We start from the raw sequence: 12,678 nt of genomic DNA, 5'->3' as shown, positions 1-12,678 counted from the left end.
AAAAATATAAAAATTAGCCAGGTGTGGTGGCACACGCCTGTAATCCCAGCTACTCAGGAGGCTGAGGCAGAAGAATCGCTTGAACCCAGGAGGCGGAGGTTGCAGTGAGCCAAGATGGTGCCGCTGCACTCTAGCCTGGGTGATAGAGAGAGACTCCATCTCAAAAAAAAAAAAAAAAAGTGGTTTTGAAAATGCTTTAATCAGGTGGGAGCTGCCGGGAGGGTGGTCAGAGACCTGGGTGTCCTCAGCCTGCTGTGGCTGTGGCAGAGCTCCTCTCTGAGGCGTGGGCAAGGTGGAGGAGGGAGCCCCTGGCGTCTTGGCCACATGCTCCAGCAGCTTAGTCTCTTCAGCTTGGAGTCGGTGAGGATGAGAAACTCTGGTGGTCTGCCCAGCCCGTGAGATCCGGGAAACCTTACTCGGGAACTGAGGGGAGAAGGGTCCCCATCTTCCTGCTCCCCTCCCCTGAGTGTAGTGCCCATCGTGGCGAGCTGGGGTGAGAGGGAAAGAGGAGGCCGAGGTTCAGATGCCACCAGGCTCACTGTTCGTACCAGGCGTCGGTAGATTTTACTCCATAAGTGTTTATCTGTTAACATGCCTTTAGGACAGTTTTGAGACCTTAAATGGTTTAAGTCAGCTTTGCTTGTTTCACAGGAAGTACTTCCACGAAGGTCCTCACATTGCTGTCCCAGCAGTGGAAATCTCTCCATTTTCAAAGCATAGTTTTGCCGGATGTTGAATTTTTATGTTTTGTAGAGATGGGATCTTGCGATGTTGCCCAGACTGGTCTCCAACTCCTGGGCTCAAGGGATCCTCCTGCCTTAGCCTCCCAAAGTGCTCGGATTACAGGCCTGAGTCCCACACCCGGCCAGTATACAAAGATTGAGTGGCAGGGTCTTTTATTTTAATACTTTTATTTGTTTTGGTTTGTTTTTGTTTTTGTTTGGAGATGGAGTCTCGCTCTGTCGCCCAGGCTGGAGGGCGGTGGCGCAATCTCCACTTACTACAACCTCCACCTCCCAGGTTCAAGCAATTCTCCTGCCTCAACCTCCTGAGTAGCTGGGATTACAGGCGCCCGCCACCACGTCCAGCTAATTTTTTTGTATTTTTAGTAGAGACGGAGTTTTACCATGTTGGTCAGGCTGGTCTCAAACTGCTGACCTCAAATGATCCACCCACCTCAGCCTCCCAAAGTGTTGGGATTACAGATGTGAGCCACCACACCAGCCATTTTAATACTTTTTTTTTTTTTGAGACAAGAGTCTCGCTCTGTCCCCCAGGCTGGAATGCAGTGGGGTGATCTCGGCTCACTGCAACCTCTGCCTCCCGGGTTCAAGCGATTCTTCTGCCTCAGCCTCCCAAGTAGCTGGGACTACAGGCACAGGCCACCACGCCCAGCTAATTTTTATATTTTTAGTAGAGATGGGGTTTCCCCATGTTGGCCAGGCTGGTCTCGAATTCCTGACCTCAGGTGATCTGCCCGGCTCAGCCTCCCAAAATGCTGGGATTACAGGTGTAAGCCACTGCACCCAGCTGTGTTACACTTTTTGTGGTGTCTCACAGGTCTCTGAGGCTCTGCTCATTTTTGTTTTTGTTTTTGTTTTTTTGAAACAGAGTCTCCTTCTGTCACCAGGCTGGAGTGCAGTGGTGCAATCTCAATCTCGGCTCACGGCAACCTCTGCCTCCAGGGTTCAAGCAGTTCTCTTGCCTCAGCCTCCCAAGTAGCTGGGACTACAGGCACAGGCCACCACGCCCAACTAATTTTTTTTTTGTATTTTTAGTAGAGATGGGGTTTGACCATGTTGACCAGGATGGTCTCGATGTCTTGACCTCGTGATCCGCCCGCCTCGGCCTCACAAAGTGCCGAGACTGCAGATGTGAGCCACCGCGCCCAGCCGGCTCCTCTCCTTCTTATTCCTTCTTTTTTCTTTTTTTTCCTCATACCGAACCATCTCAGTGGACCTATCTTCATGTTTGCTGACTCCTTCTCCTAGTCAGATATGCTCTGTCACCCAAGCTGGAGTGCAATGGCGCGATCTCAGCTCACTGCAACCTCCGCCTCCCGGGTTCAAACAATTCTCCTGCCTCGGCCTCCTGAGTAGCTGCGATTACAGGCATGAGCCACCATGCCTGGCTAATTTTGTATTTTTAGTAGAGACGGGGTTTCTCGATGTTGGTCAGGTTGGTCTCCAACTCCTGACCTCAGGTGATCCACCTGCCTCGGACTCTCAAAGTGCTGGGATTACAGGCGTGAGCCACCATGCCTGGCCCCTCTGGTTAACTTTTAATCTGAATTATTATACTTTTCAGTTCCATAATTTTGATTTCGTCCTTCTTTGCAATTTTTATCTCTTTATTGATACCCTGTGTTTGATGAGATGTCATTCTCATACTTTAGTTCTTCAGATGTAGTTTCCTTTAGTTGTTTGAACATATTTGAAATAATTGACTTAAAATCTTTGCCTGGTAAGTCCAGTGTCCAATGTTTTGGCTTCTTTGGGGACAGTTTCTATTGATTTTTTTTTTTTTTTTTCCTGTGGATGGTGTATGGGTCCTAGCTTCTTGTTTCTTTGCATATCTCGTTTTGTTTTGTTTTTTTAACTAGAGTCTTTGTTTGTTTGTTTGTTTTTGAGTCTGTTACCCAGGCTGGAGCGCAGTAGCTCGATCACAGCTCACTGCAACCTTCACCTCCGGAGCTCAAGGGATCCTCCTACCTCAGCCTCCTGAGTAGCTGGGACGACAGGTGTGTGCCACCACACCTATTTAATTTTTGTATTTTTACTAGAGACGGGGTTTTGCCATGTTGCCAAGGCCGGTCTCCAACTCCTGAGCTCAACCAACCCACCCGCCGTGGCCTCCCAAAGTGCTGGGACCACAGGCGTGAGCCAGCACAGCCGGCGGGAGAACCGGAACTCTGATAGGTTGAGAGTGGCAGCTCTGGAGCTCGGGCTCCCCCGCCTCCCAGGATTTGTCACTGCTGCTGTTTGTTGTGGTTATCAGCCTGGTAGCTTTTCAGGACTGCTTCTGTAAAGGTTCTGTTCTTTCTTTTTTTTTTTTTTTTTTTTTTTTTTTTTTTTGAGACGGAGTCTCGCTTTGTCGCCCAGGCTGGAGTGCAGTGGCCGGATCTCAGCTCACTGCAAGCTCCGCCTCCCGGGTTTACGCCATTCTCCTGCCTCAGCCTCCCGAGTAGCTGGGACTACAGGCGCCCACCACCTCGCCCGGCTAGTTTTTTTTTTTTTGTATTTTTAGTAGAGACAGGGTTTCACCATATTAGCCAGGATGGTCTCCATCTCCTGACCTTGTGATCCGCCCGTCTCGGCCTCCCAAAGTGCTGGGATTACAGGCTTGAGCCACCGCGCCCGGCCTGTTCTTTCTTTTTGATGGCCACTGCAGTCTCTGTTCAGTTCACTGATGTGGGTCGGGACGGGGTGGAAATGTTCTCGAGGCTTGGAGCCAGCGAGTCTCCGTCTTTTTGGGGGCTGTGTGTGTGCTGGGGACGCCTTCAGCACTCGGCCAGGCCGTGGACAACCCGACTGTGCTTCCCCTCCTGCTTACGCAGAGCTCAAGGTCAGCCAGAAGCGAGAGCTCAGGGCTGGCTCACACGTGGACACGGCTGCGAGATGTCCTGGAATATCTCAGAGCTTTTCAGAGCCCCTAGTGGCGCCTCCTTCTCCCCAGCTGCCAGGCACTGCCTCAGGCAGCCCCAGCGTTCAAAAATCGCCTCTAAATGTTTCAACAAACACACCTAGGCGAACAGCTTTTTTATTCAGGAGAGCTTCAAGTCAAATCAGAGACAGCCTTGTGCGTGGACTCCTAGGCAGATGCTGCCAGGCCTCTGGGAATGGGGCCTGGGAGGAGCCCAAGCCCTGGCCCGCCCCGCAGCAGCTGCCAGGACACTGGTTCCCACGAGGACTGCAGCTGTTGGTCTTCAGGGCTGCGGATGGAGTGGGAATAGGGCACGTTAAAATGCCGCAAAGCCTGGCCGGGCATGGCGGCTCACGTCTGTAATCCCAGCACCGCAGGAGGCCGAGGTGGGCGGATCACTTGAGGTCAGGAATTCAAGACCAGCCTGGGCAACATGGTGAAACCCCATCTGTACTAAAAAAACAGAAATTAGCCGGGCATGGTGGCGCCTGTAGTCAACTACTTGGGAGGCTGAGGCACGAGAATCACTTGAACTTGGGAGGCGGAGGCTGCAGTGAGCCGTGTTCATACCAGTGCACTCCAGCCTGGGCAACAGAGCAAGACCCTGTCTCAGAGGAAAAAAAAAAAAAAAAGTTCACACAGCCCACCGTTCTTACTAAGATTCAGCTGTTTTTCTGGAATAATTGCTCCCCGTGCTACTGTAATTCTTTGGTTAATTTTCAGAGTTCTGGAAAGTTGGCTTGGTGTTTTTCACCCTCTCTCTCCTGCTGCCTTGGGTCCTTTCCGTGATTGGTTCCCTCCCTAATGCATGCACATCCTTGTTTATTTCACGTCTCTCTATATTGGAAAGCGGTTCTCCACTTCTAGTGCCATACCACGGGGGTTTTTCTGGCTTTTTTCCCTGTTTGCATCTGCAGCTCCCTTCCCTGGCAGGATAAATCTGCCCCACTGCCCTTCCCGTTTCTTCACTGGGTCAGCCGCCCCTTCCTGTGCAGACACCCCTCATCTCTCTCTGGCCCTGCTTCAGGCCCCCATTCCCTGCCGTGTGGGCTTCTCGCTGTCCCCTAAGCCTTCAGTGCCCCCTCTGAGCCACTGTGGCCATGGCCAGCAGGGATGCCTCCCTCGCCAGCTCCTCCTGATAGCTCTGGGCCTGAGCTTGGGAGAGAAATGGAAGAGGAAGAATATATGCAGTGTTTGACTGTCTCTGTTTCTCGTCTCACGTCACAAAACAAGAATGAATTTGGATTTCTGAACACAAATGTGTTTTCCTCTGGAGTAATGAAATCAGGGCTCAATTTCCTTTGCTGTTCCTAAGGGAAATGTCCTGCTTAAACACCCATCCCGTGGGCATGGGCCAGAGTGCATCGGGTGCTTTGTGAGTGGAAACGTGGCCTTCTCTAGAACCCCTGGGTAAAGCTAAACCCCGTCCCGTGGGCGTGGCCAGAGTGCGGCAGGTGCTTTGTGAGTGGAAACGTGGCCTTCTCTAGAACCCCTGGGTAAAGCTAAACCCCGTCCCGTGGGCGTGGCCAGAGTGCGGCAGGTGCTTTGTGAGTGGAAACGTGGCCTTCTCTAGAACCCCTGGGTAAAGCTAAACCCCGTCCCGTGGGCGTGGCCAGAGTGCGGCAGGTGCTTTGTGAGTGGAAACGTGGCCTTCTCTAGAACCCCTGGGTAAAGCTAAACCCCGTCCCGTGGGCGTGGCCAGAGTGCGGCAGGTGTTTTGTGAGTGGAAACGTGGCCTTCTCTAGAACCCCTGGGGAGGGGCTTCCCGGCTGTGAGGAAGGCCCCGCATCTGCCCACCGCCCAGTCCTGGGCCTCACAGTGAGGATGCAGGTCACGCTGCACAGATGAGGCCCGTGTGGCAGGTGGTCCCAGGAACGAACTCGCCTCCCCCCAGCCCCCTGGGCCTCCCATGGCCCCAGCCCCATCAGGTGGAACGTGCACTGCCTGCGCTCCAGAAGGGGTGGCCTGGGGAAGGGTGGTTTGGGCGCGCTGCCTCTTGCCACCACGCGTGACCCACCGTGTGTCTCCCTTTCAGAGTGGGAACAGCTTCCATGTGTTCGACCAGGGCCAGTTTGCCAAGGAGGTGCTGCCCAAGTATTTCAAGCACAACAACATGGCCAGCTTCGTGCGGCAGCTCAACATGTGTGAGTGCCGCCTCCGAGGTGCGGGAGGCGGACCTGCAGACGGTGGGACCCCAGCAGGAGGACCCTGTGGATGAAGGACGGAGCCCCCTGTGCTGGCTAAGGGCATGCCATGGAACCCAGCAAGCCTGGGGGCCGGGGGCAGCTGCCTCTTCCAAGGGGGAGGGTCCTCGTGGGTATGAACCTGGGGTCCCCAGGGAAGGACCGTGAAGCCCGAGCTGTACTCCATGTGTATCGGGCGTGGGGAGCCCTGTGGGGACACAGGGTCTCACTTAGACCAAGACCACCCGGCCACCAGGCGTGGGCTCTGAGGGGCAGGGTGGGGTCTGACCGTGGCCAAGCTCCGCAGCAGCCTCCCAGGGCAGTGGCCGCTCTTTGAGGGGTCTTGGTCCCACCCTGAAGCAGAGCCGCCCCCTTCCCTGCTATGTGCAGATGGTTTCCGGAAAGTGGTCCACATCGAGCAGGGTGGCCTGGTCAAGCCAGAGAGAGACGACACGGAGTTCCAGCACCCGTGCTTCCTGCGCGGCCAGGAGCAGCTCCTTGAGAACATCAAGAGGAAAGTGACCAGTGTGAGTGCCGGCCCCGCACCCTCGCCCAGTCTCGCCTGCCATGGCTCTCCCCGCCTGGCCCTCCCTGAGAGCTCCCACCCCAGCCTGCCCGCTTCCTGAGGGACCTGCTGCAGTGTACGAGCCTGAGCCTGCCAAGCTCCCAGGCCGATTCAGTGACCCCTGTCCCTCTCGGGGATCCAGGTGTCCACCCTGAAGAGTGAAGACATAAAGATCCGTCAGGACAGTGTCACCAAGCTGCTGACGGACGTGCAGCTGATGAAGGGGAAGCAGGAGTGCATGGACTCCAAGCTCCTGGCCATGAAGCAGTAGGTCCCACACCAGCACTGTGGGCTGCAGCGGGTGCTGTGGGGGCAGGGCCCTGTCCAGGGCTCCAGGTGCTCAGCCCCACCTCCTGCTCCACCCAGATCTATTGGGCCTCTGCCCCAGCCCCGCCGCCCATGGCTGCTGGGACCGGCCATTCTCCACGTGCAGAAGGGGGTCCAGAGGGTCCCTGTTCTGCACGTCCCCAGCGCTCTCTGGGCCATCCTGGCCTCCCGGGGTGTTGGCTTCTGCCTGGGCTCCGAGCTTGGCGGGACCTACCAGCCTACTTTTGAGGACAAGCCCTGCACAGCAGACCCATCCCACCCGCCTCGGGCCTGGGGTCAGACGCATCTCAGGCCCTTCCTGGAACCTCTGCCCCACATGTGCCTGGGCCTATGGAGCTAGCCCCCCAGCCCCTCCTCACCAGGACCCTGCGGCTCTGGGGAAACCTTAGCAGGGGCCTGACACATGGTGGCACCTGAGAAACTGAGGCAAGCCCACCTCGGAAGGCTGGCTCAGGTCTCGCATCCACTTTGGGGCTCCAGGCATGCGGGAACCCCAACCCCAGTTGGCCCCAAGAAGACTCACAGGCTTGGCGGGGCTCAGCCTCCCAGAGCAGCAGGAGCGCGCTTACGGCCCTGCTCAACTGGCTGGGCACAGCTCTCCCCCACCCCGTGGGGCCACCTCTGAGCCACTTCCAGGCCTGGCCCTGAGCACCTGCGGGACCCGGGACAGCCGGTGTCGCACCTGAAGAACGTCCTCCCTCAACCTGGCTTCTCAGGCCTCAGAAGGGCGGCTCAAGGGTCTGCTCCTAGCCTGTGTCCAAGGCAGCCCTCCAGGTGTTGGCCAGGATGGATGCCAGGATCTGGGTGCACCTGGATCCTGGTGCTCCCGTCTCCAACACCCTACCTGACACCAGGTGTTCCTGTCAGGGAGGGGGCAGTGGGACCAGCAAGCCCTGGCCCTGGCCCCCAGCCCTCCACACAGCAGTTCTCATCCTGGGGTGGGCCAGGCCAGACATGGTCATACTTAGCCCTGCTCCTGCCTGGTGGACGGGGAGGGTCTGTGGGGCTCCCTCAGCCCTGGGGCTCCTGGGATCGGGCCCCACTGACCCAGCCTGGTCTGTTGCAGTGAGAATGAGGCTCTGTGGCGGGAGGTGGCCAGCCTTCGGCAGAAGCATGCCCAGCAACAGAAAGTCGTCAACAAGGTGGGGGCAGGGCCAGAGGGCCGGCGGGGGCCCCACAAGGGCCGGGGTGACTGTGTCCTCTCTCCCCACAGCTCATTCAGTTCCTGATCTCACTGGTGCAGTCAAACCGGATCCTGGGGGTGAAGAGAAAGATGTGAGGTTTTGGGGACGCCTGCATCCGCCACCCAGGGACCAGGGCCGTCCTCCTCCTCTGTCAGCTGTGCCCCGAGGTGGGGGGTGGCAGCTGACTTGCACCCTTCCCCACAGCCCCCTGATGCTGAACGACAGTGGCTCAGCACATTCCATGCCCAAGTACGGCCGGCAGTTCTCCCTGGAGCACGTCCACGGCTCGGGCCCCTACTCGGTGAGTGCTGGAGGCAGGGCACCCGTCCAGGCCTGTGGGCGCAGTGGGGTGTGTTGCCCTGGCCGGCGCTGCACGAGCCTCCTGTCTTTGATTGCAGGCCCCCTCCCCGGCCTACAGTAGCTCCAGCCTCTATGCCCCCGATTCTGTGGCCAACTCCGGACCCATCATCTCCGACATCACCGAGCTGGCTCCTGCCAGCCCCGTGGCCTCCCCCGGCGGGAGCATAGACGAGAGGTGGGGGCCGCATCACCCCAGCCATCCTGTCCCCCAACGAGGCGAGCCCCTGTGGGCCCAGGGCAGAGTTGGGGATAAGGTGGGGCTGGCCAAGACACCAGCTAACGTGGCCCCCCTCGTGTCCAGGCCCCTGTCTAGCAGCCCCCTGGTGCGTGTCAAGGAGGAGCCCCCCAGCCCGCCTCAGAGCCCCCGGGTAGAGGAGGCGAGTCCCGGGCGCCCATCTTCCGTGGACACCCTCTTGTCCCCGACCGCCCTCATTGACTCCATCCTGCGGGAGAGTGAACCTACCCCCGCCTCCGCCACAGCCCTCACGGACGCCAGGGGCCACACGGACACCGAGGGCCGGCCTCCCTCACCCCCGCCCACCTCCACCCCTGAAAAGTGCCTCAGCGTAGCCTGCCTGGACAAGTGAGTGCCGCCCCACCCACAGCCCCTGGAGGCACAGCCCTGGGCTTCAGCTCAGACTGTCCCAGAGGGCTGAGCAGGGCAGCTGGCAAGGCAGGACCCTACCCCTAACCTCGGAGCTCTGGGCTGGGGAGGGAGACAGGTGCCAAACAGATCACCCCACAATCCCAAACGCCACAGAAGCCAAGGGCGTGTCCGGGCAGGCTGCTGGGCCCTGCTCTCAGCCACCCCTCCTGCTGCTGCCACCCTCTCGCCACAGGCCACAGGTCCTGGCAGGTCGTGCTGCCCAGACAGATGGCAGGAGATGGTGAGCAGGGCCTGGCCTCCACACCCCCAGGCTTGCCCAGCCCCTGCCTGCAATGGGGGCTCTTGTTTTTGTATCTTGCAGTTTGGCTCGCACTCCACAGATGTCTGGGGTCGCCCGCCTCTTTCCCTGCCCCTCTTCCTCTCCGCATGGCCGAGTCCAGCCAGGGTTAGCGCTGACCCCACTGGGGTGGGAGGAGGGCCCTGCCAGAGCTCGGGCCCTCCCACACAGCTGTGGACCAGACCCAGCCTGACGGGGCATGAGCATCGGGTCTGGGCGGCATCGTCCTAAGCTCCTCTGTGGCTGGGGCTCAATGTCATCATGGCTCCCCTGGCCATGGGCCTGTGGTCATTGCCTGTGACAGGGACAGGTCTCCCTGGCCTGGCACGGCCTCTGGTGCTGGCAGGATCCAAACTGTGGTGCTGACTGCACTTCCTGCCAGGTGGGGTCTCCAGGGCACCTCTGGTACCCAGCCTGGCTGCCTGTCCCATGGCCCAGGTGTGCCCCATGGCCTAGTGCTTTCTTGGTCACAGCCACCAGACTGTGGGTCTCATTCCCACAGCAGCACCAGGGCAGGGACTGAGCCACCCACACACTGAGCACAGCCCCAGCCATTTTCCCAGTGTAACAGGAAACCTCACCAACCCTGAAAACTGAAATCCCTGATCCTCGTGCTAGAGCTGAATACGCCCCTTGTCTCCTGGGTCCTCTGCCACCAAGGCCTCCAGGCCTCATGGCGAAGGGATGCCCAGCATGGGCCCAGCCGCACCCGAGGGCACAGAGCCTCCACCACCTTCCAGGCAGTCCTCGAATGCACTGCCCCCTCCAGCCTGTGCAGGCATACACGGGGGTGCGGCCTGGGGGATACAGTCAAGGGGAGCCCTTCTCCCACAGGAGCGCATCGGGGTGTGGGGCCTGGGGCACTGGTTCAGCTACCCCCTCATCCCGGGCCAGGAATGAGCTCAGTGATCACTTGGATGCTATGGACTCCAACCTGGACAACCTGCAGACCATGCTGAGCAGCCACGGCTTCAGCGTGGACACCAGCGCCCTGCTGGACGTGAGTCGCATCCTGTCCCGCCCCGCCCCGCCCCGCCCCGCCCCCAGGTGCTGTTCTGACTTCCCTCCCTCCTCCGCAGCTGTTCAGCCCCTCGGTGACCGTGCCCGACATGAGCCTGCCTGACCTTGACAGCAGCCTGGCTAGTGTGCGTAGGCGGGCGGGGGGTGAGGGGGAACAAGACCAGCAGGAGCGCTCACGATACCATCTCCACCCCACAGATCCAAGAGCTCCTGTCTCCCCAGGAGCCCTCCAGGCCTCCCGAGGCGGAGAACAGCAGCCCGGATTCAGGTGAGCCAAGTCCCACCAGCCCCCTCTCTGCCCCTGACCCCCCACCGCCTTGACACCCCCCCCCCGCAGGGAAGCAGCTGGTGCACTACACAGCACAGCCACTGTTCCTGCTCGACCCCGGCTCCGTGGACACCGGGAGCAGCGACTTGCCGGTGCTGTTTGAGCTGGGGGAGGGCTCCTACTTCTCCGAAGGGGACGGCTTCGCAGAGGACCCCACCATCTCCCTGCTGACAGGCTCAGAGCCTCCCAAAGCCAAGGACCCCACTGTCTCCTAGATGCCCCGGAGGAGCTGGGCCAGCCGTGGCCTGCGCACCCCCACCCCCAGTGCAGGGCTGGCCTTGGGGAGGAGAGGCAGCCTCGAGGTCCTGGGCACTGGTGGGTTGGCCACCACAGCGCCAGTAGGACAAACAGGGGCTCAGGTCTGGGCAGCACCTCTGGTCAGGAGGGTCACCCCGGCCTGCCAGTCTGCCTTCCCCCAACCCCGTGTCCTGTGGTTTGGTTGGGGCTTCGTAGCCACACCTGGACTGACCCTGCAGGTTGTTCATAATCAGAATTGTATTTTGGATTTTTACACAACTGTCCCATTCCCTGTTCCATAGAGATATACAGATATATACACACAGGTGGATGGACGGACGGACGGACAAGACAGGCAGAGATCTATAAACAGACAGGCTCTATGCGGTGGCCTCCCATGTGTTTCCTCTGTCCCAGGGTAGTACGGTGGATGGGGGTGCAGTGAGGAGGAGCCCAGGGCACAGAAGGGCTGGGCTGCAGTGGCCTCCTGGGGGAAGGCGGACGCTTGCAGCTAGCCCCATGCCTGCCCAACTCCGCAGGACCAGAGACCGGGGTGGGCACCCTGGCCCTGCAGGTCTCTCGTTGTCAGACCACCAGGAACCCCATTCCCAAGGTGTTTGCACTCAGGGACAGGGGATGCAGGGCAGGCACACTGTCTTCCTGCCATATGTAGGCACAGGCAACAGAAGCCTGTCCCATAGCTTCAGAGTTTTCCAGTCAGCCTGGTGGAGGAAGGGAAGGGGGCCTGGGGTGGGCAGTGGAGCAGGCTTTGCTTCTTTATCTGGCAGCAACAGCTTGTTCTTGAGCTCCATTGGCCAACAGGTGGGGACAGGCACAGGAGCCTATGTGGGATGGAGGAATCGAACCCACACCTGTCCCCCTACCAGGAGCTCACCCACTACCACCATCCTCAGCAGGGCCCAAGGAAATGCCTCCACCTCAGGGCCCACCAGCCCCCACTGGGGTAGAGGAAGGGTACCACCAAGGTAGCCCGCTCTCCCCCTACACCACCACAGTCCAGCAGGTTGCTGATGAGGCCCCCAGTGCAGTCCTGGGACCCTGTGCAGGGCCTTCTCAAACACCTGCCTTGTTGGGCCATAGCTGCAGGTCTGGGGGCACCAGGGCCTGGTCCAGTCTTGGGATCTTTAATCAAGCAGTCACCCCAGCAAGGTAAGGCAGCAGCAGGGCCCTGGGGTTACCCCTGACCTCCCACTGTGACCAAGGGGTGCCCCATCTGTCCAGCTTGGTGGATTGTAGGGCCTGGAAACAAGGTGTCCTGAAGGCTGTGGGGCTGCACTGTCTGCACTGCCCAGCCTGGTGCCAGAAGAGCAGAGGGCAAGGCAGGCCTAGGGATCAAGGGTGCCCCAACCTCGTGGAGGGCAGCTGAGAGCCACCTGCACACCAGATTCCAAGTGAAGGAGAGAGGCTGCCAAACTGAGCCCTGCCCCAAGGCAAATAGCCATGGACATAGCCATTGAGTCCTGTAGCCCCTCGGCTCACCAGACCCACACCAGAAAGGCCCTGTGGACTGCCCGTCCCTGGGCCACCCTGGCTGGAGCCCACTTCCAACAAACACAGGGCGACCTCTTCCCGAGCTGAGGCTGGGCACAGTGGGTGCAAGCAGGCTCATCCTGCACCAAGCCAGAGTGCTGATTCCCTCACACCCAGCAGGGGTGGCGCCAGGAGAGGATGCCTGAGCTGAGCTTTTCTAGGTAGGGGAGTGTGGGGAATGGGGGTGTCTGCCTGGCCTTGCACTCCCCCTACCGGCCATGCCCACCCTGTTGCAGTGGAGCTGCCTCTCCCCAGCAGGTCCGGGGACGTCAGGCCTCCTGGCCCCTGGAACAGCTGTCCACATGGCTCTGGCAATCACCCTTGTGGGTGTGGCCAT

General features: G+C 59.3%; 3 protein-coding genes across 5 annotated transcripts in view; 2 read left to right on the top strand and 1 right to left on the bottom strand.

Moving 5' to 3' along the window:
* HSF1 (heat shock transcription factor 1) overlaps positions 1-11,176 on the top strand; it is a 27,118-nt gene extending 15,942 nt beyond the window's left edge. Inside the window, exons 2-14 of one of the 3 annotated variants that reach the window (XM_050800906.1) lie at positions 5,678-5,786; positions 6,216-6,352; positions 6,533-6,657; positions 7,784-7,859; positions 7,931-7,992; positions 8,106-8,202; positions 8,300-8,436; positions 8,563-8,844; positions 9,230-9,313; positions 10,100-10,205; positions 10,285-10,350; positions 10,424-10,493; positions 10,563-11,176. In XM_050800906.1, the coding sequence (XP_050656863.1) occupies positions 5,678-5,786; positions 6,216-6,352; positions 6,533-6,657; positions 7,784-7,859; positions 7,931-7,992; positions 8,106-8,202; positions 8,300-8,436; positions 8,563-8,844; positions 9,230-9,313; positions 10,100-10,205; positions 10,285-10,350; positions 10,424-10,493; positions 10,563-10,768 (1,557 nt within the window). In that variant the 3' untranslated portion in view covers positions 10,769-11,176. Of the gene's footprint in view, positions 1-5,677; positions 5,787-6,215; positions 6,353-6,532; positions 6,658-7,783; positions 7,860-7,930; positions 7,993-8,105; positions 8,203-8,299; positions 8,437-8,562; positions 8,845-9,229; positions 9,314-10,099; positions 10,206-10,284; positions 10,494-10,562 lie in introns of all 3 variants that reach the window. The other 2 variants (XM_050800905.1, XM_050800907.1) reach the window with 2 other exon arrangements.
* The window catches only part of ADCK5 (aarF domain containing kinase 5), a 77,705-nt gene continuing 75,400 nt past the window's right edge, over positions 10,374-12,678 (top strand). Inside the window, exon 1 of the mRNA XM_050800897.1 lies at positions 10,374-10,378. The gene's annotated coding sequence lies outside the window, so the exon portion shown is untranslated. The remainder of the gene's footprint in view (positions 10,379-12,678) is intronic.
* On the bottom strand, positions 11,031-12,678 carry LOC126961608 (uncharacterized). Its single transcript, XM_050802142.1, is given in 5 exon segments — positions 11,031-11,414; positions 11,417-11,803; positions 11,806-11,979; positions 12,291-12,391; positions 12,555-12,678. Coding segments are annotated over 5 exon segments (825 nt in total). The 3' UTR covers positions 11,031-11,375.

Source organism: Macaca thibetana, chromosome 8 (genome assembly GCF_024542745.1).
Source record: "Macaca thibetana thibetana isolate TM-01 chromosome 8, ASM2454274v1, whole genome shotgun sequence".
Lineage (NCBI taxonomy): Eukaryota > Metazoa > Chordata > Mammalia > Primates > Cercopithecidae > Macaca > Macaca thibetana.
This window is presented reverse-complemented; position numbering and strand designations above follow the sequence as displayed.